We start from the raw sequence: 21483 nt of genomic DNA on the forward strand, positions 1-21483 counted from the left end.
ATCCTATTTGATGAGTAGCTATTAAACTCCTACTACACACAAGAGGATGGCAATGGGAAGATGCCTGGGGTGATGAGATCCTAACCTTAGGGCTTTCCCAAACTCACAAAATTAACAACCCCAGACTGCGAGGACGTTTGTGTTTATTCTCTCTGTTCCTCCTCGGCGCCTGGAAGCACCTAAATGCACCTGGCACTTAGAAGGCCTTCAGTATCTGCTGAGTGGCCAAATGAGGGCCAAATAGGAGTATGTACAAAATATTAGGACTGCTTATCCTCAGAAAAGACCTCCATAGAAAGAATCGCCTGCTCAGTAACTTAAAGTGAGTGCTCATGGTCCAGTATTCCGTTTTAAAGTCATCTGCCGTTGATTCAGGGCTGACTTACACACATTTACCGAAGGCCAGCTGTATATGGGCACAGGAGAGCCTGCCCACCAGGCGCCTAGAGGCACCTAGAAGGGAGACGTGGTAAGTGCTGAGAAAGGATGCACTCCCGTTGGAGTTAAGCCGCACTGCAGGCCACTGTTGAACTTCTCTGGGTTTGCTTTCATCATCATTACAAGGGAGAGGTTAGACTGAACCTTAGGACTTCTTTCAGACATGTGATTATTTGATTTTTGTGACTAGCTCTTCCTCAAACGAAGGTTGAGAACGTACTGTTTATCAAAACACATGCATCCTTAGCTAGGTGTGGTGGCGCATGCCTGCATTCCCACTTACTCAGGAGGCTGAGGCGGGAGGATCGCTAGAGACCAGACTGGGTAATGTAGGCAGATCTGTCACTTGGGAAAAAAAAAAAAAAAGCTTCACATGCACTCTCCAACTCCAGACCCCAAAAGAGGTATTCCAAAACCACGGGGATAGATAGAAAAGAAAAACAGCTCAGAGCAGTATGAGCCATGAGGTATGCAGAATTTATCAGGCCACAGCGATGTGAGCATGGAACTAAAGTCATGCCCTGCCATGCCCAGGGCCAGTTCTTCAAACGCATTTTGTTTCTGCCCAGCTGCCTCACCCAATTATCTTTTTCCTGGAAATTTTGATACAAAAAACAATGTATAGCCAATCAGTAGCTTATGTTATTTTAATGTAAATTCTTGGTAACTTAGAAACTGCCTCTTCCTTTAAAAGCCCACTTGTGACTGCTGCTGATGGGAGCATGTATTCAGGGCTACTTGAATCAATGTTCTTGGGTTGCAGTTCTCAAACTTGGCCTGAATAAAACCTACCGGTCCTGTTTTTACTTATTTTGTAGTAAGATGTAATTGTTCTGAAAACAAAGTGTGCATTTGGTTGTCTTCATGACATAAGTTAATTTTCTTTGTAAAATTTAAAATATTGGTTAAAATTTAAGATTCCATCCATTGGAATCCCTGAAAGTTGTGGACTTAAACATTGACTTCTTTTTTTTCTTTCTCTTACAGCTGTTTGGGGCAACTTCGTTAATATGAGGTAATTGTTTTTAATTACTTGGGTACTGTGGTTGGATTTTATAGACACATTTCAGTTGGGACATATATACCATGAATGTCATGGTTTAATTAAAGGTATATTTTAAAAACAAAACTGGGTTCTTACTATTCACATATCTGAGGTGTTTCTTTTCTCCTGTCAGTATTCTCAAGGAATTCAGCTGATTTTAACAATTACCAAGTAAAGCCCACAAGTAAAGCAATGGTCAGCCACCCCTCCCTTCCCTCCTGATGTAGATAATAAAGGGTTGACCCTAGCTTATGTAAATTGTATTTCTGGGTGGCTTGAGCAAGAACACTGAGGGGCGTTTGCAAAGCCTTTTGAGAAGGGAGCTGTCATCGGGAAGCCATGGCTGGCCCGGGACCCCAGGGGGCCAGTTAGTGGATATCGATGCAGAGACCACCTATTTAGTCCAGCGTTAGGCCTGTATGCATCGTGTGTGCTTCACAGGGCAGGAGGCACTCTTGTAAAAATAAAACCCTTGTGTTATCTCTTTACCAAATTGAAAAAATAGCCTTTAAAAAAAATCAGCAGAAAGAAATAAGCATTTATTGTAAAAAACAAATTTGGTACTGTTAATAGTTTTCCATGTAAAGGAAAATTTGCTCCCCTTGGTTATGTTGTGAGAATCACTGTTGTGATGATTAGGTTGGTATTGTAATGTAATGCGGCTGCACATGTCTACCAGGGTAAAAGGTTACTATGCCCTGAGGAGACTTTTCATGTGGAGTTGGGTTTTGCAAGATGAGTGGGACGGTGTCGATTTGATTCCTACCACCAGGGCATGTGTGTGTCTCCTGACAAAGGCTGCTGTGTATGACTAGTGGGGTGCTCAGATCCCATTTAAAGGAGCTCTGTGGTTTTACTTAAAAGACTCCATTTTTGCGTGAAATCCCCAGGAAAGCCCAGCAGGCACAAACATATACTCCTACAGACACACTTCCTGCTTCTAATTTAAAATCCTGTGTTGGATGTAGCATAGCAGTGAGATTAGTTTAGTTTAGTGGAAATAATCCATTAGGTAATACTGAGCGTGTTCATAGATGGATTTAAGGGGATTCCCTCCCTTTGGTTGTCTTCTTTTCCTCTGGTGCATCCCTTCTGGAGGGAATTGTACATGTGACTGATAGTTGAGCAGGAGACAGAGGTGGTCTGCATCCTTTGGGTTATGTTAGGGTAATTTATTCAGAAACAGTCTTGAAGTCACAAAGCCTTTCCGTTGATCTCAGTTTTATAGCTTTCTACTTAACAGGTCTATCCAGGAAAACGGTGAACTAAAAATTGAAAGCAAGATTGAAGAGGTTAGTCTCTTTTCTATTTTTGTATCTATTTTGTCTGTGCGCTTGTCAATTTTGCTTCCTTTGCTCGTGCTGTCATTCTTATTGTGGCAGCTTGATGCTGTTCTGTGATTCTGAAACCATGTCTCAAAAAATTACTCCCTTATTTAAGAGGACATGCAATCTGTTACTGTTGGTCCATTTTTGACTTATTAAAACAAGTTCTACCTCAAAGGCAAAATGGATTTAGACTTTTACATGACTTTTCAGGAAAGCGTCTTTTAGAGAAAGGGAAGTGATTGCCTTTGGGAGATATAGATGAGTACCAACATCCTCTCACTGGCACAGATGCTGAAAAGAAAAATGGCCACCAATCGGATGCTAGGCCAACAAATGTAAAGAACGTCCACATGCACAGATGGAGATGTCGCACACCCACCCAGCTGAAGGCTAGCACCTATGCTTGGTTATGCACTTCCTATTTAAATACATATAGATACAGCCAGACCACTGTAACATGGACTGTGGGGGAGAGGATGGGGGGTTACTTACTTTGTATCTGAAGCCAAATAAGGGAGTCCTGGGAAGCTCTTGGGTTGCTGTCTTTTTCCTGAGTCCACAGTGTCTACAGACGTGGATGTGGGTTGACTAAGAGCCTGCAACGATGTGCTGCAGCTGGTAACATGAATATACACAGTAATTGCAGAAACAAGATGTTAAGCTTTTGTGGGCCATGCTTAGGGGATTCTTCCTAAAAAGAGATGGATAGTGTTGATCTGTTTTTATGAACCTGAAACACCTTTTACATTCTTCCTAGTAAGATGGGTGAGCAAATACATTAATTGTCTCAGAAACTGAGGCGTTTATGGAGTAAGAGTTCAAATCGACAGTTTACCTGTTCAATTCTAGCATTGTGATGCAAGTGGTGTATCGAAATTTCAAACCGGAAGTTAATTTGTAGAAGAAATTAAAACCTGTTTTGCCTTATCTGAAACATCAGAATGGGGTGAAAGGAGTTGAGAACTGTGTTTTTGCTTTAAAACTGATTTTTGTTATTGTTCTAGATGGTTGAACCACTAAGAGAGAAAATCAGAGATTTAGAAAAAAGGTATGTGTACTTTTTGTCTTAAGGTCAATAGTTAAAATAAGTTTGTCTCAATTGAGTAATTAATTCTCAGTTTGTTTTCTCCAAACTCTACCAACCTAAATAAATGTCTACATATGCATTTCCCCCGCTTTGAGTGTAATACCCAGATAGAACATTGGGAGAAGAGTCAACCTAGATGTGTTAAGATCTTCCTTGTTCAAACTCTGAATGTCTGAATTTCTGCAAATTTATTACATAGAAGTTGAGGCCAGGCCTCACATTTTCCTTTAACTTCTGCATATATTGATCAGTTGGCTAGAATTCCGAAACAGGAGGACAATCCTCTGGGCCTAAAACATAGTACCATATGCAAACACCACAAAATAAGAATGTGGAGCCTGTGGTGTGTCATGTGTAGTCATTTAGCTGCTTTTGTCACCAAAGTTTATGAGGTTTCCAGAATTTAGTCCAGGTGAAGTGGGAGGAAGAATGAATGGAATACGATAGAAACATTTATTTGAGTCAGATTCCAGAGAGAACCTCTCTTCACCCTTTGGGACACTATCGCCCTCAGGTTCTCTCTCGGGCACTCCCAAGGCCGCTGAGCCTCAGGCTCTGGGACTTTCCTCTTGCACGTACTGTATTCGAAAAACATTGTCTGGAGTAGCAGTTGAGTCTCTAGAAATTTTAAAAAGAAAAATGACAGCATGTATTAAAGTTGATGTGATTTTTTTCCCCTTTCTTGGGATGAGTTTGAATGATGTGTGTCAGCATTGGATGAGCCTTTTATCAAGTCCAGAACAAAAATGAAGAAATGAAGAGCAGTTTTTCTTTGATTTTCATTAAATGATCAAAGGGAAATACGATTGGAAAAGCATCATTAAACAAAAAAAAGCATCATTAAACTTTCTTCTTATACTCAACTGAGCAGTCAAGCAAACTGTTAGTTTCAGCACTTATCAGAACAAAAGTTGTCAGTAATTTTTAACAGATTCCCTTAGTAATATAAGGTTGCTACTTGTGCTTTAAATTTTTTTTTGCTGTGATTTTGTGCTTCAGTTATACAGCTTGTAATATTTCCTTGGATGGGAGCCAGAAAATCTGCCTTTGATAAGACAGCAGAATTGAGAGATTTTAATTGGAAGCTTTTTTTTTTTTAGAAAAATTGGAACGATAAGAAATAACCCAACACACGTTTTATATATTGGTCAAAAAAAAAAACAAACTTGTCGACCAGTGATTATTTTCTTTAGATGATAGTATTCATTTATGAAAAGAAAAATGTCTCAATTCGATAACTTCCCTAAGGCAATAGCTTACGAACAAGAGCTCTCAACATGTGAGGATTACACAATCTCTTTGATACTTTTGTGATGTTTTTTTGAGTGTGTGCTTTTAAACTGGACAGAGAAGCACAAATAAGAATTTGATCCTAAGAATTTACTAACACTTTATTCTTGTCAACCTGTGAGACCACCTTGAAAATAGGGGCAGAGGGCAAACATTTGCCTCTGGGGCTGCTTGCAGGTGATTCATTCTGGAATGGTTCTGTCCTTCAGGTTGGTCAGCAAGTCAGGTGATCCACATGCCTGCATTACTGTGTCAGAAGGTCAAGTGCAGGCCTGGCTAAAAAAGCGTGACGATAGAAATTGATGGAACTCCGTCTAGCTTTACTTTTCCTAAGTGTGTGATAAAGATGATCAAACTACCATCTCGACACTGACAAGATAAGAATGTGACTGGAAGTAGGTTTACTTGATGTGCTTGTCACTTTGAGCAAAGTGGCCCCCAAGAACGAAAGATATTTTTGGAAGTTACGGGTTATATTTATACAGGGAAAGAAAGAAGACGGTGTCATTCTAGAATCCTGAGTAAATGGATTGTATGTGGGCTTTTTCTCTTTTATCACACTCCCATTGCTTAATACTTTGATTATATGCCATTTGTTTAATTTTAACTCTGTATCTTTAAATGTTCTTTGAATAGATGGCAAATGATGATCATTTAAATTCTAAGTAAGAATACTACTTACTGGCTAAACAGTAAGTTTTATCTCAAATGGCATAAAACGTTAATAATTAGTAAAGTGTTCATTTGGGACTGTAAGAAAAGATTTGTTACCTAGTTCATCCCTCATTCTGCCTCTGCTTGCTGGTTTCTCTCTCGCTGAGGAATGCAGGCCTCATGCCTCTGCTGCGTTTCGCTGCTTAACCCCTAGTGCCTAGTGTAGAACGGTGCTTAATGGAAAGTTCCCAAATAAGAGGATGAGCCAGTACACTGGGTAGGATTTTCACCTGCTACAGGTCTTTAAGAAGCCTTGTGGGCCAGGCATGGTGTAATACCAGCACTTCGGAAGCCTCGGCAGGCCAGTGGCTGGAGCCCAAGAGTTCGAGCCCCCCTGGACAGCATAATGAAACCTCATCTCTACAAAAAATACAAGGCTGCAGTGGGCTGTGATGATGCCGCTATACTCCATCTGGGGCGATGGAGTGTGAGACCTTGTCTCAAAAAAAGAAAAAAAAGGCCTTGTGCCCCTGCCCAACCCTGGGTCAGTCCAGCAGGTGCTTGGGAGCACCAGGCAGCTGGCTCAGCCAACAGCATCCACATGGTCACTGCACTCTGTCGGTGACTGTGCTCCGTCACCCATTACTCCAAGGAGGAAAACAGGATGACATGCCTACTGAGGAGGACCCCACAGGCACCCTCCCCTTCCTGTTACTTTCAGCTTTGTATGTGTGGCTTCTCACAGGAAGAAGTGAGGAGTATAAGATAGTTTTTTAAAAGTTTAATTACTTGAGCGTATACATATGAAATCTGAAACTCGGCTGCTACGTATTGAAGAGAAACAAAGCAAGAAACTCAACTATTTTTCGTCTTTTAAATTAAAGGTGTCAGCACACTGCATTTGAAGTATTTTTTAGTCCATCTTACGCCTGTCACTGCGTGTGTCAGGCAACCATGCCTTTGCTTCAGTTCAATTTCTTTGAAGTACATTTCCTGTAATAAAACGGTTTGGCCGTTTCCTCTTGGTATAAGTAGCACACCACGTTTCATTTTAAGCTTTCAGATAGGGACTATTCTAAGCTGACAGCTTGGATTAACATTTGTTTCCGTGGCCCCGGATGCACACTCCACAGTCCTGCGCCTCCGCCCCTCACTGCATTGGTTTCTCTCCTGCGCCTCGTTTTCCCGTATGTAGCTATACTCCCATTCCCGCGCGGTCCTGACTCTAAAATCATATACACAGTAGAGAAGGAGCCCTGAAGGTGAGTGAGGGGAAGTTACGAGTCAGAGATGGCACCAGCATTTTCACAACACAGTCCGGAGGAGCCGTGGTGCTTGTGAGCAGTCGTGGGAAGGAAAGAGGGTCTCACCTGTGCCACGGCGCTGCGCTGGGTGTGCCGCTCAGGGATTGAGGCTGAAGACCTGGATGTCGTGAGCTCAGAGAAATGAGGACAATTGGAGCGGTGTGAGAGGCGCACACAGATAACTCTGAGATTTACAGTGCCGTCCCCCAGCTGAGTTGGTGAGGGAAGAGACGGAATGACAAGAAGTGTTACTTGGCAAACAAGACATGTGTGCTGCTCCTGCCAGTCTAACAGCATCGCTCCTGACTGAAGGCAGAACTTGCATCTGCTCCCCAGCTGCGTGGATAACATTCCCGAGGCCCTTCCTATGGGCGGCAAGTACTAAAGACACTCGGCGAGCTCACAAGGGAAACCCTGGGGTTCCCACCTGTGCCCTCAGACTCTCCCATCTGCTTTTGGAGTCTGCAAGGGGAACTTGAGCTTTTGAGACTCTGGAAGTTCTTAATGGGGGAATTCGTCTGCATTGTAATAGCCCTTTGACTCCCATTTAAGCATGCTCCTGGCTTTCTGGAGATGAGAAACCCCTGCTTCAGGGACTTCTGTCTAATGACCCTTCATATTCCCTTCAGTTCAGCGACCATTAAGGAAGTGCATTCTGTATCCTGTATTGCTGTGTCTGTGCTGGGGACAGGGCAGGGATAGACCTGGCCCAACCTCTCCAATTAGTGTAATGACCATAAAGCTGATGTCTCAGATTTTATTTAAAGCACTTTTGTTCCTAACTGAATCACTTTAAAAATGACTATTTCGGCTCTGTGTTTATTACCTCTCACTGGATGTTTTATATTCTTATCACACTGCCCTGCTCCTGGGACATGAGTGTGGGCTGGGGACCCATGGCACCTTAGGGCAGCAAGAGGGCATCAAAAGATAAGTGAGATTTAAGACGGAGTCAGAGCAGACCCACAGAGACAGAAGATGCTGATGCTCCATTGTTTTACCAGGGACGCTGGTCAGAAAGAGGATGCCGTGACTGTGAAAATTCCTGGAGCAGGAGACAAAGTTTCATTAATACCTTTTCTCACTCTTGCGGGGCAGTCCTCGTGCGTTGGGCCTGTGACTTCACGAAGCTGCTTTCTTCCACCTGGGCCCTGGTGGTACAGTACCTAGAGAATGCCATGGTTATAGCCCGGTGGGTTCTTCTTGCCCACTGCCCTCAGAAAACCAAGGCACTGAGAACAACAGGTGTTACAGCCAAGAAGGAGTTCAATCACAGGGCCAGCCACCTGTGAGAATGGGAGTGGTTTCTCAGATCTGCCTCCCTGAGAACTCGAGCCACCTGTGAGAATGGGAGTGGTTTCTCAGATCTGCCTCCCTGAGAACTCGGAGGCTTGGGTTTTTAAGGGTAGTTTGGTGGGCGGGGTCTGGGGAGCTGAAACAATTGATTGGCTGGATGCGAAATCATGAGGGTGTCGAAACTGTCTTCACGCAGCTGAATCAGTTCGTGGAAGCAGAGTCTGAGGACCAGGTGACATCTCTTCGTCTGTATGCCAAAATGCTAAATCTGAAAGATACATCAAATACCGTTTATTTAGGATTCACAGTAGTGATATTATCTGTAGAGGTTATTGGAGAAGTTACAAATCTTGCAACCTCTGTTTGAGTGACTCTGGGGCAGTAAGCAATATACAGATAAACAAGCTAAGCTAAGCAATGGCAGGTCAGTGTTTATGCTTATTCTTTAGCAAAGTTCAGACCCTACCATAACTCTAACCTCAGCTTAGGAATGTGGCTTCAATCTCGAAACGAGGAGGGTCAGTTTTCCTTGCCTCAACATTTTACTATAAATTCCTCTCCTAGTTATCTTGGCCTCTGCACTAAAATAAGCAAAAACAACAAAAACAAAAATTTAGCCTGTGAGATTAAAAGCAAGATGGAGCCAGTCATTAGATTTCTCTCATTACAATTTTGCAAAAGCAGTTTCACGTCCATCTTCCTTATGGTGTGGTTTTGTCTGGACTAGTAGAGGTAGTGCCTGCCCTGCTTGAGCAGCTGCTGGAAGCCTGTAGTTCCTTAAGCTTTCGCTTCTCAGAGGTAGAATCTCAAGTCATGTCCTTAGCTTGATCCTAAACAAGGAGCGGATTAGATAGCTCTTGACCTCAAGTTAACTAGTGACTCCTTGGTTTCTCCAGCACTCATTCAAGAGTAGAGAGAAGAAGCAAACAGTAACAGTCCCAAAACCTGACACATACTTTGATGATAGAGAAAATATTCAAATAAGATGTTTGACTTTTTCCTTTTGAATCTCTTTATATTATACAGCTTTACCCAGAAATACCCACCAGTAAAGTTTTTATCAGAAAAGGATCGGAAAAGAATTTTGGTAAGTTTGCATACCTGATTAGTATTTGTAATATTAAGAAACTTTCTTTTTTCATTGAGAGATAATTCACATATCATAGAATTCACGCTTCTCAAAGATACAATTCAGTGGCTTATAGTATGTCCACAGAGTTAGCACCACATTCTGATTCCACAGTATTTTCATCACCCCAAAAAGAAGTCCTGTACCCATTAGCAATCACTTCCATTTCCCAGCCGCCTCCCGCCAGCTCTGGGAAACCACTAAAACTACTCTCTATCTCTATGAATCTGCCTTTTTTGAACATTTTATCTGAATGAAATAATGTGATATTTGGTCTGTCTTCAAGGCTCAGCTCTAGCATGAATCGTACTCTTCATTCTTTTTCATGGCTGAACAATACTCCATTGTATGGATGTACCACATACTGTTTCCCTGTTTCTCAATTGATGGGTATTTGGAGTTGTTTCTACCTGGAGGCTATTGTGAATAATGCTGCTATGAATGCATGTGTGTAAGTTTTTGTGTGGACGTAGGATTTTCAGTTCTTTTAGATATACTTAGGAGTGGGATTACTGGATTGTGTGGAAACCCTGTGTTTATCTTTTTGAGGAAGTATGAAACTTGGGAGCTGTGGTTTTTCACCTTTTCTGGTTCACAGACCACTTTGATGAATACCCTGGAGGCTTCCTTGGCTAATAGTACTCTTGTTAAACATCAGTATAAACTCACCAATGAAAGAAACCCTTTTAACTATTAGGTAACAAATTATGTCCAAAAATGTTGCATGTTGCATTTTTTTAAAGTAACAGATTTGTTGAGATATGATTCACATACCATACAATTCCCCCTTAAAATGTATAATTCAGTAGTTTGTAATGTATTCACAGAGTTGTACAACCATTACCACATCCAATTTTAGAACCCCCTAAGGAAAGCCTGTACCCGTTAGCAGTCACTCTCCATTTTCCCCTAAGGCCTTCCACACCCCAATGCCTAGGCAACCATTAATCTGTTTTCTGTCCATGTAGATTTGCCAATTCTGAGTATTTTATATTGATGGGATAATGCAATGTTTGCCTTTTGTGACTAGCTTTTCTCACTTAGCGTGTTTTCAGGTTTCATTCATATGGTAGCTTGTATCAGTAGTTAATATATTTTTGTTACCAAATAATCCATTATGTGATTATACCACATTTTATTTATACAGTGGGTTCCATACCTATGGATTCAGCTAACCATGAATTGAAAATGTAGTTAGGCCCACAGTGGTTATGTCTGTACTGAATATGTGCAGACTTTTGTTATTATTCCTTAAACAATACAGTATAACATTTTTACGTAACGTTTACATTGTATTAGGTATTATAATTATCTAGAGATGATTTAAAGTATACAGGAGGATGTGTGTGGGTTACATGCAAATACTACACTATTTCATATGTGGAACCTGAGCATCTTTGCATTTAGGTATGGGGGGTGGGGTGTGGTCCTGGAACCAATTCCCTGTGGATACTGAGGGACGACTGTACATTTGTTATATGTGTCATAGGGTGACTCTGTTTAACCTTTCGAGGAACTGCTGTTTACCAGAGCAGCTGCACCATTGTACATTTCCACCAGCAGTATATGAGGGTTCCAGTTGCTCCACATCCTCAACACCACTTCTTATTGTCTTTTTGATTGTAGCCTTTCTACTGGGTGTGAAGTGATATCTTTTTGTGGTTTGAATTTGCATTTCTCTGATAGCTCGTGGTGTTGAGCATCTTTTTGTGTGCTTATTGGTCATTTCTATGTCTTCTTTGGAGAAATTTCCATTAAATACTTACCCTATTCTTTAATTGGGTTATTTTTCTTTTCATTATTGAGTTGAGTTCTTTATATATTCTTGATTCAAGTTTCTTATCAGGTATATTATTTGCAAATATTTTTTCTCATTCTGTGGGTTGTCTTTTTACTTTCTTGATGGTGTTCTTTGAAGCATAAATGTTTTAAAGATGAAGTCTGTTTTTTTCTCTTTTGCTGCTTGCACTTGGGTGTGTCTTATTTAAGAAATCATTGCCTAAACTAAGGACACAAAAATTTACTGTTTTTTTCCTAAGAGTTTTATAGATTTTGTTCTTAAGTTTAGGTCTGTGATCTATTTTGAGGTAGTTTTTGAATAGGGTATTACATCATCATTCTTTTGCATATGGCTGTCCAGTTGTCCAGCACAATTTATTGAAAAGACTATTTATTGCCCAGTGAATTTTCCTGGCACCCTTGTTGAAAATCATTTTACCATAAATGTACAGTCAAGCATCACTTAACAATGAGGATACGTTCTGAGAAATGCATTGCTAAGTTTTTTTGTTGTTGTTTTGTGAGCATCACAGAGTGGACTTACACAAACCCAGATGGTACAGCCTGCTACACACTTGGGCTACGTGGTATGACCTATTGCTCCTAGGCTGCAAATCTGTACAGCATGTTGCTATACTGAATACTGTAGGTAGTTTTAACAAAGATAAGTATTTGTGTTCATCTGTATAGGCCACTTACCACAAATGGAGCTTGCAGGACTAGAAGTTGCTCTAGGTGAGTCACTGAGTGAATCCCTTATAATTAACTAATTTCCTATTTGGTACCTTTCCTTTCTCTTTCCCTGTGGAATCCAGTTACTATCTGGGGTCACTTGCTTTCAGCCTGAAGAACATCCTTTAGTATTTCTTGTGTGGTAGGTCTGCTAGCAATGAGCTCTCTCATTTTTTGTTTATCTAGGGATGTCTTATTTTTGAAAGTTATTTTTGGTTGCATATAAGATTATTGACTGCCAGTTTATTTTTACACTTTAAATATGTTGATAGAGTTTGGATATTTGTTTCAGCCTCCCAATCCCATGTTGAAATTTGATCTCCAGTGTTGGAGGTGGGGCCTAGTGGGAATTATTTGGGTCATGGGGACAGATTCTTCTTGAATGGCTTGGTGCACACCCCACTGTAATGAGTTCACACGAGATCTGATTGTTAAAAAAGAGTATGGGACCCCCTTCTCCTCCCTCTCTTGCCATGTGACATGCCTGCTTCCCCTTAGCCTTCTACTAGGATTGAAAGCTCTCCAAAGCCATCACCAGAAGCAGATGCTGGAGCCATGCTTCATGTACAGCCTGCAGGACCGTGTGCCAAATAAACCTCTTTGCTTTGTAAATCACCCACCTTCAGGCATTCCTTTATGGCAGCACAAAATGAAGTAATACGTATGCCATCCACTGCTTTCTCCATTGTTTGTTGTAATGAACCAGCTGTTAATCATATTGGGGTTCCCTTATATGTGACAAGTCATTTTTCTTTTTCTGCTGTATGAATTTCCTAGGACTTGTGTAACAGTTACCACCATCTGAGTGGTTTAAAACAACAGAAATTTAATCCCTCGCGGTTCTAGAAGATAAAAGTCTGAAATCAAGATGTCAGCAGGGCCATGCCTATGTCCCTCTGAAGGCTCTGAGGGGAGTTTTCCCCATGCTTTTCTCCCAGCTTCTCTTATTGCCAGAAATCCTTGGTGTTCTTTGGCTTGTAGAGACATCACTGTAGTCTCTGCCTCCAGCAGCACGTGGGTCCTTGCGTGCCTCTAGTATTGGATTAAGGTCCCACCCTAATCCGGTAAAACCTTTTCTTAACTAAATACATCTACAGGGGCTTTATTTTCAAATAAAGTCACATTCTGAAGCTGTGGGACAGACATAAACTTTGTAGGACAGTATCCAACCTAGTACAGCTATTTTCAAAACTTTATCTTGTCTATCTTTGGTTTGTGGGATTTCTAGAACGATGTATCTGTGTGCATCTATTTTTGTTTGTGCTCATCCTAATTGCAGTTCATCGAACTTCTTGAATATGTACATTCATATGATCATCAATTCTGGGGAGTTTTCAGCCATTATTTCTTTGAATACATTTTGTATTCCTTTCTCTTTTCTGATACTCCCAGTGCAGCATGCATGTCGACGCACTTACTGGTGTTCTGTATTTGTCTGAGGCTCTGTGTAGTTTCCTGTATTTCCTCTGATCTTGGGGTTGCATAAGCCCTTTCAATCCAAGTTTGCTGATTCTTTAGCCTAGTTCTAATCGACTGTTGAATCCCTCTGTTGAATTTTTAGTTTCAATTGTGGTATTTTTCAACTCCAGAATTCAATTTGTTTCTATTTTGTAATCTGTCTTTATTATCTATGTACTTCTTTAAGTATGGTTTCCTTTCGTTCTTTGAACGCTTGCCATTACTTTTAATGGCAAAAACTGCAATTACTTTTGCACCAACCTAATATTTATGGTGGTTGCTTTGGTGTCTTTGTTATATCCAACTCTGGGGACTTCATACAGACAGTTTTTATTGATTTTTTTTTTTTTTTTCTGTTTGTGGGTCACCCATTTCTGTTTCTTCACATGTCTTGTAATTTGATGTAGAAAACTGGGCATTTTCGGTAGTATATTGTAATGTAGCACTTCTAGATACTGTGCCCTCATCCCAACCCCCACCTTCCCCAACTTGTTTTATTTTATTTACTTGTTTTTTTGTTTAGTGACTTGTCAGGTCTACTTTAGTGAAGTGTTCCCTATTCCCTCCCCGCTACTCCAGTGTGAAGCTTTAACTGTTGATCCTTGGAGGATGTAGCCTTGGCCACACCCCCTGGGATGATGGTGGCTCTAACAGGCTCATGTTGACAGTCTCTTTCCCTGATTTCTCTATTAAGCCTGTGCAGTATCTCACCCAGCTGTTAGGCTGCCGGGGTTGCTAGCTAATTGCTTTATTTTTCAACAAGGCTGTGTGTTTTAAATTGCTCTTCAGCCTGATTCAGTTAAATTCTGTCCCCTTGGCAGGGGTAGATTTTGAGACCAGTCTTTGAGGTTTCTTAAGTGTCCTCTGCCTGGTTCTTTCTGTTAAACAAGCTGGCCTTGGATTTAGCTTTTTATTCTCATGGACCTACTGCCTTCTATGTATTGCTTACCATCTGCATCTCCGTTGTTCTTGAGAGCACCCTTATGCTTGAACTTCTCCACTTTCCTTTTGAAATAAAGTCAACTCCCTTTAGGGAGAGCTTTTGAGTGCACTGTTTTCAGTACCTCTATCCCCCAGGAAAACCTCTGAACCACTGCCCTGAAGCTGGGGTGGGAGCAACATCTCTGTTTTATAATCAGGGTGCTGTAGCCACTGATTTTTTATCCTTGCCCCTCTTGGCATGGAACTTCTCCCTTCTAAGTAAGTTGGGGCAACCGTGACTGGAATCCTATTATTCTCAGCCTTCCCTGTCTGGGAAGTACTGCCAAGTGGCCCTTCCTAGTGAGATACCATATCTTTTGAGTGGGATTCTCATTTTCTTGGCCACACCCAGCACATTCCCCACTCTAAACTGTGGGGATGGACTCAAGTGTTGCGTACTCTTGCTGTTCTTACTTAATTTTATATTTTCTTTCTTTCTTTCTTTTTTCTTTTTTTCTTTTTCTTTTTTTTTTTTTGAGGTGGAATCTCGCTTCATCACCCAGGCTGGAGTGCAGTGGCACAATCTCGGGTCACTGCAACCTCCACCTCCTAATTTCAAGTGATTCTCCTGTCTCAACCTCCCAAGTAACTGGGATTACAGGTGTGCTCCACCACGCCCAGCTCATTTTTGTATTTTTAGTAGAGATGAGGTTTCACCATGTTGTCCAGGCTGATCTTGAACTCCTGACCTCAGGCTATCTGCCCACCTCAGCCTCCCAAAGTGAATTTTATATTTTCTTGAATACATGTTACTTCATTTGCTGTACATGCTTAGCACAATTTCCAGAGACTTTTGCTGGTTATTTAAAAAAATAATTTGGACCATTTATGGTTGTTTCCTTGGGGAACAGGTCTGTGGAGCACTTTACACTGCAATTCTACAAGAAATGATTTATATATGACCTTGATGTTGAAATGACTAGTACACAGGTTGGTTTGTTCTTTTACCCATCACCTAGGCTGTAGGACTTTGCATCCCTAAAATATTATTGTCACTCCTGAATTGATATTAGACTATTGCCCCATATAATCTCTCTATTCTTCTGGAAGTTACATAAAGTCTCTTACCTTTTTGAGATGGCTTACATAACTGGCTGTGAGCAGACTCTGAAGTCTGTTAATACTTGTATGTCCCTCTTTTGAGGTTATTTCTATTGCCTCAAAAAGGCATATGCATTTGAGCATGAATTTGGAAATACATTAGTGTCTCAAGTAGCATAGACAAGTTAATTTTTCTAACGTTTTGTTGCTGTGTTGTCAGACTGATCACAAATCTGGTAGTCTACTCTTCTTAGTTTGTTTTGTGCCGCTGTAACAGGTTACCACAGACTCGGTAATTTATAAGTAGAAATGTGTTGGCTTATGGTTTGGAGGCTGGCAAGTCCAATATCAAGGGGTGTTCTTGCTGCATCATCCCGTGGCAGAAGGGCAGAGACTGGGTGAGAGAGACAAAGGGGACCCAACTCATCCTTTTACACATAACCCGCTGCCACGATAGTGACATAAATTCATTCATGAGGGTGGGGCCCTCATAACCTAATAACTTCTCATCAGGCCTCACCTCCCAATACTGTTGCATTGGGAATTAAGTTTCCAGTGCATGCTTTTGGGGGTACACATTCAAACCCATAGCATTCTGGCTGTGGTCTCTAGAATTTATGTCCTTTTCACATGCAAAACGTATTTAGTTCATCCCAGTAGCCCAGCATTTTAACTTGTTCCAGCACCAATTCGAAAGTCCAAAGTCTCATCTAAACATCATTTGGGTAAAATTCAAGGCATGATTCATCTGAAGGCAAATTCCCCTTCAACTGTGAGCCTGTGAAATCAAAACAAGTTATCTACTTGTAAAATACAATGGTGGAACAGGCATGGGGTAAACATGCCCATTCCAAAAGAGAGAAATAAGAAAGAACAGGGTAACTGGTCCCAAGTAAGTCCAAAACCCAACAGGGCAAACAAGATTCAATCGTAATGCTCCGGATCATCTTTCTTGATTCCATGGCCTGAGTCCTGGGTACACTGGGGTGGGGGTTGGACCTCCAAGGCCTCTGGGAGCCCCAGCCCTGTGGCTTTGTTGGTCTCAGTCCACCTGGCAGCTCTCATGAGTTGGAGTTCTGTGCCTGTAACTTCCTCAGGCTGGTGTTACATGCTGGTGGCTTTACAGTTCTGGAGTCTTGGTGGCAGCTGTATTACTGCAGTGAGTCTCTGCCTACCCCGCCCCGGCCCCCCACCACCTCCCACCCCGCCCCAGGCTATTTGTGACATCCTTTGAAATCTAGATGGAAGAAGCCATGTTCTCATGGCTCTTGCATTCTGCACACTTGCAGAATTAGAGCACCACATGGACACCGCCACCGTTTACAGCCTGTATCTTCCAAAGTGGTAGCTTGAGCTGTGCCTGGACTGGCAGGAGCCACAGCTGTGCTGGTTGAGGAGTGTTAAGGGGAGCAGAGACTTGTGGCAGCACAGAGCAATGAATGCTGACCTTGAGCACCTCTCTGGAAACGCTGGCCTCAAGGTCCCAACCTACCTGGAGGATTTCTGAAATGCCTTCAGGGTCGTTCTCCCGTTGTGTTAACGGACAGAACCTGGCTTCCTTCTAGCCATGCTAATCTGTGTATCAAAGAGTCAGTTGTCTGCACTCTCCCACACTTTTTCATTCTTTATATGGCAAAGCTGGGGATTAAAAAAAATTTTTTTTGTTCTCTTTCCCTTTTAGTTATACAATCTGTCTTTAAACCATTTTTTATTTTACTCTGTGTAGTTAAAAGAAGTCATGCAATTCTTTTAATATTTTGCCAGAAATTTCTTCCACCAGATATCCTAGCTCATGGCTTGTAAATTTTGCCTTCATAAAGCCAGAGGACACAGACACATTTCAGCCAAGTTCTTTACCACTTTTTAACAAGGATAGCCTTTACTCCAGTTTCCAGTGATACGTTCATCATTTCCATCTGAGACCTCATCAGAATGACTTTCACTGTCCATATTTCCAGCTGTTCTGATCACAACCATATTACAAGTAATCTCTAAGAAGTTCCAGACTTCCCCCATGGCTATTCTCTTCTGAGCCCTCACCACTGTCTCTTTAACCCTCCATTCACAGAAGTCTAGGCTTTTTCTACCATGCACCTCCAGATTCTTCCAGCCTCTACTCATTACCTAGTTCCCAAGCTTTTTCCACATTTTCAGGTGTTTGCATAAGCAACCATCCCACTTCCCTGGTACCCATTTTCTGTCCTAATCCTTTTTGTGCTGCTATGACAGAGTACCTAAGACTGGGTAATTTATAACAGAAATTTATTGGCTCATGGTTCTGGAGGCTGGGGAGTCCAAGAACAAGGGGTTGTGATCTGGTGAGGGTCTTCTTGCTATGTCATCACATAGTGGATGGGTAAAGAGAGGGCAAGAGAGAGACCAAAGGGACTTAACTCATGCTTCTATGCGGAACACGCTTCCACGATAACAAACTCAGTCCTCTGATAATGGCATTGATCCATTTACTTCACCTCATGGCCTAAACACTGTTACACTGGGGATTAAATTACCAAAACCTGCTTTTGGTGGACACATTAAAAGCACAGCGGCACTGATACATGAATGCTGCAAAATCTTGCCATGAATTTTATTATGTACACGTGCAATGATCTTCCTGTCGATGCTGAGTATTGTAGAATTTATTTTGCTTTACACATCACCACAGCAAACAGACTTAGTTTTTTCCCCCTCACCTGCCATTTCATAGGTTAGGCGCATTTCCGAGGCATTTGGCCTATGAGTCTGGTATATTGTTGCTATAACTTGAAGCCTTTTCAGCAAATTGGTAAGCCTTAGAACAGCTTCAACAGAAAGAGAAGGCTTGCTTTGAAATGCATTTTTTGATTTTTTGCTAATTTGCTAAGCATCACGAGTTTGAATGCTGACCTTGAGCTACACCATTTTAGCTGCCTATTGGCACCCACAAGAGCGAGCCAGAAAGCACACTGAGACAAACCCCTATACTAGAAAGCCATGCAAAGCCGTGTAAGTTCTAATCCATCTCATTGTAAGAGGTCTTACTTCTTTTCTCCTATTCTCTTTTGGGTATTAGCTCCTTGTTACTCAAAGAGTATCCTTGGGTTTGGTGATTAGTGTTCCTGATAGAGCTTTGTAAGTGCTAAGCTTTCACCAAATTTGTTTCTATTTGAAACACTTGCCTAGTGGGCTAACATTGATTAGGATAAAAAATTGCATAACCATCCAGCTATGTTATATAAATCGTAAGTATTTTAGGTAGAAGGAAATTACTTCAGAAAAAAAAAAAATTCCCATGCGTTTTAGTCAAGCCAAGGTGCTTCCAACAATTTTATGTCAGTACTAAGACTAGTGAGATGTTGGAGATGATCACATATAGTTTAATATGCTGCATCTCTGATATCTCAGAACTGTCTGCCAGGTATTTTGGGCACAGAAATGATGTTAGAATGCCACTGAACATTTTGTTTTCAGAAATATTTGCATATAGAGAAACAGTTACATTAAAAGGGGTTAAATTTCTTTTTAAAAGTTGCAAATTTTTAACTGTAAAAATCATGGAAAACTTGGAAAAATGCAGTAACATGAAGATAAAATGAAATCTCATCCTGTGAGTTAAGCTGTAGTGGTGAGTCAACTTTGAATTTCAATTATTTTTCTGGAAAATCCTTTTTCATAGTCATTGTTCAAGTATAGCAGTAGAATGTGGGAGCTCTTAAGATGAAACACAAACCAGACAAATTGACAGGCAATAGAGAGCATGTAATTAGAAAGAGTGTAGCTTTCGTCTATCCCAGCTAGTGATCTCTGAGGATTTTAGTCAAAGACATAACTTCTCTGGGTGTCAGTTTCTTATCTTGAAGGCAAAGAGGATTTGGAAAATGTTGCTGTTGGTAAAGCCAAGTGAAAGCTATCAAACATGAGGATGCCTGGTCTCACCCATCCTGTCTTAACCATTTGATTCACATTTCATCAGAGCATATGTAATATCTATGTGGTGGTTAAGGGATGGTTATTCTTGAGGTTGGCCTTGTTAACTGAAAAACCAAACTCTAAAATATTTTAGAGGTTTATTATGAGCCAGTATGAGTAACTGCAGCCCCAGAAAACACAAAACCAAGAAGTCTTGAGTAAGTGTGCCCGAGGCAGGCGGATTACAGTATATACATTTTAGGGAGGCAGAAGTTACAAGGAGGTATAAATCAATATATAGGGGCTTTACATTGGTCTGGCCCAAAAAGACAGGCTATTTTGAAGTGGGAGCTTGTAGGTATAGGTGGGTTAGGAGATTATGTAATTTATTTTATTTTATTTTATTTTATTTATTTATTTTAAGACAGGGTCTCTCTCTGTCACCCTGGCTGGAGTGCAATGGCACAATTGCCACTCACTGCAGCCTTGACCTCGCTGGCTCAGAGATTTTTTACTTTGTAATTGGTTAAAGGCATAAATCTTTGTGTAAAACTTTGGAGTCAGCAGAAAGGAATCTAAGTTGTGACAAGGAAGTCTGTTCACCAATACACTGGGTCAGAGTGACCTGGAGGGATGTGACTTAGCTCCTGTCTGGCACGACCCTAGGTCCTGTTTATGATCTCTGTTTTAACATTAACGTTGGTCAGTTATGTCTAAACTCCAAAAGATAAAGTATAGTGAGGCATGTCCAATCTCCTTTCACATCATGGCTGGGAACTCAGCTTTTCGGATTTCTCTGGGATTCCCTTTGGCCAAGAGGGAGTCCACTCAGTTGGGGGGACTTAGGATATTTATTTATTTATGAGACAGAGTCTCGCTCTGTCACCCAGGCTGGAGTGCAGTGGTGTAATCTCAACTCACTATAACCTCCACCTCCTAGGTTCAAGTGATTCTTCTGCTTCAGCCACCATAGTAGCTGGGATTATAGACGTGTGGCTAATTTTTGTATTTTTAGTAGAAACGGGGTTTCACCATGCTGCCCAGGCTAGTCTCAAACAGCTGGCCTCAAATGATCCACCCACCTTGGCTTCCCAAAGTGTTGGGATTACAGGCATGAGCCACTGCACCCAACCCAGATTTCATTTTTAGTTTATACCCTCCCCTTACTTCTCCTCTGCCATTTTTGATCTTTTTCATCCAGGTGACTTATTTATTTATTTATTTATTTTGAGATGGAGCCTCGTTCTGTCACCCAGGCTGGAGTGCAGTGGTGCGATCCACTGCAACTTCCGCCTCCTGGGTTCAAGTGAGTCTCCTGCCTTAGCCTCCCAAGTAGCTGGGATTACAGGAATGTGTCACCATGCCCAGCTAATTTTTTGTATTTTTAGTGGAAATGGGGTTTCACCATGTTGGCCCGACTGGTCTCAAACTCGTGATCTCAAGTGATCTGCCTGTCTCAGCCTCCCAAAGTGTGGGATTACAGGTGTGAGCTACCACTCTGGCCAAATCCAGGTGGCTTTACTCTCTCACCCGTGGTGAATATTTCATTGTGTGTGAGATTTCATTTATTTTAAACAGGAGTTTCATGGAGAATTACATGTTTTAAAACCATAGACCTAGGAGTTTGTGTACTTTTATTTTAGGTAGAAAGGATTGCTGTCTTCCTATTAATTCTTTCAGTTTGAAACAGAAGGGTGAAATGAATGAGAATTTTGGTGAAGAGAAGGCAGAGTAGAGAACAGGATACAGCAGGCTACAGAATCGAGTTGGCGCTTGGCAAGTCTGTTTTCTGAGCCTGTTCTTTTCACTCCCACTGCCTATAACCTTCCCCCAGATGAAATTCCCTTTATCCTCCTCCAGTTACACCATTTAATTGGAATAAAATACCTGTGTTCAACTTAAAAGTATTTTTCAAGCGCGGTTGACTTTTCACATTTGCAGGGGTCTAGGTTTTGTTATTACCGAGTTTCTGTCAAGACCCCTCACAGCTGCCTCATCGTGCTCTGTGGCTGGGAGTGGATACCACACTGTGT

The 21483-nt window shown here is 41.5% G+C and overlaps 1 protein-coding gene across 8 annotated transcripts in view; it reads left to right on the top strand.

Moving 5' to 3' along the window:
• UXS1 (UDP-glucuronate decarboxylase 1) overlaps positions 1–21483 on the top strand; it is a 120325-nt gene that overhangs the window by 26599 nt on the left and 72243 nt on the right. For 5 of the 8 annotated variants that reach the window (XR_004178353.1, XM_009184885.4, XM_021925153.2 and 2 more), the window contains exons 2-5: positions 1426–1453; positions 2712–2775; positions 3816–3859; positions 9469–9529. Coding sequence is in view for 5 of the 8 variants with exons in the window: in XM_009184885.4 (XP_009183149.1) it covers positions 1426–1453; positions 2712–2775; positions 3816–3859; positions 9469–9529 (197 nt within the window). In the remaining 3 variants the exon portion in view is untranslated. The other 3 variants (XM_003909083.4, XM_021925154.1, XM_017947830.3) reach the window with 3 other exon arrangements.

The sequence above is a fragment of the Papio anubis genome, chromosome 14, assembly GCF_008728515.1.
Source record: "Papio anubis isolate 15944 chromosome 14, Panubis1.0, whole genome shotgun sequence".
Classification (NCBI taxonomy): Eukaryota; Metazoa; Chordata; class Mammalia; order Primates; family Cercopithecidae; genus Papio; species Papio anubis.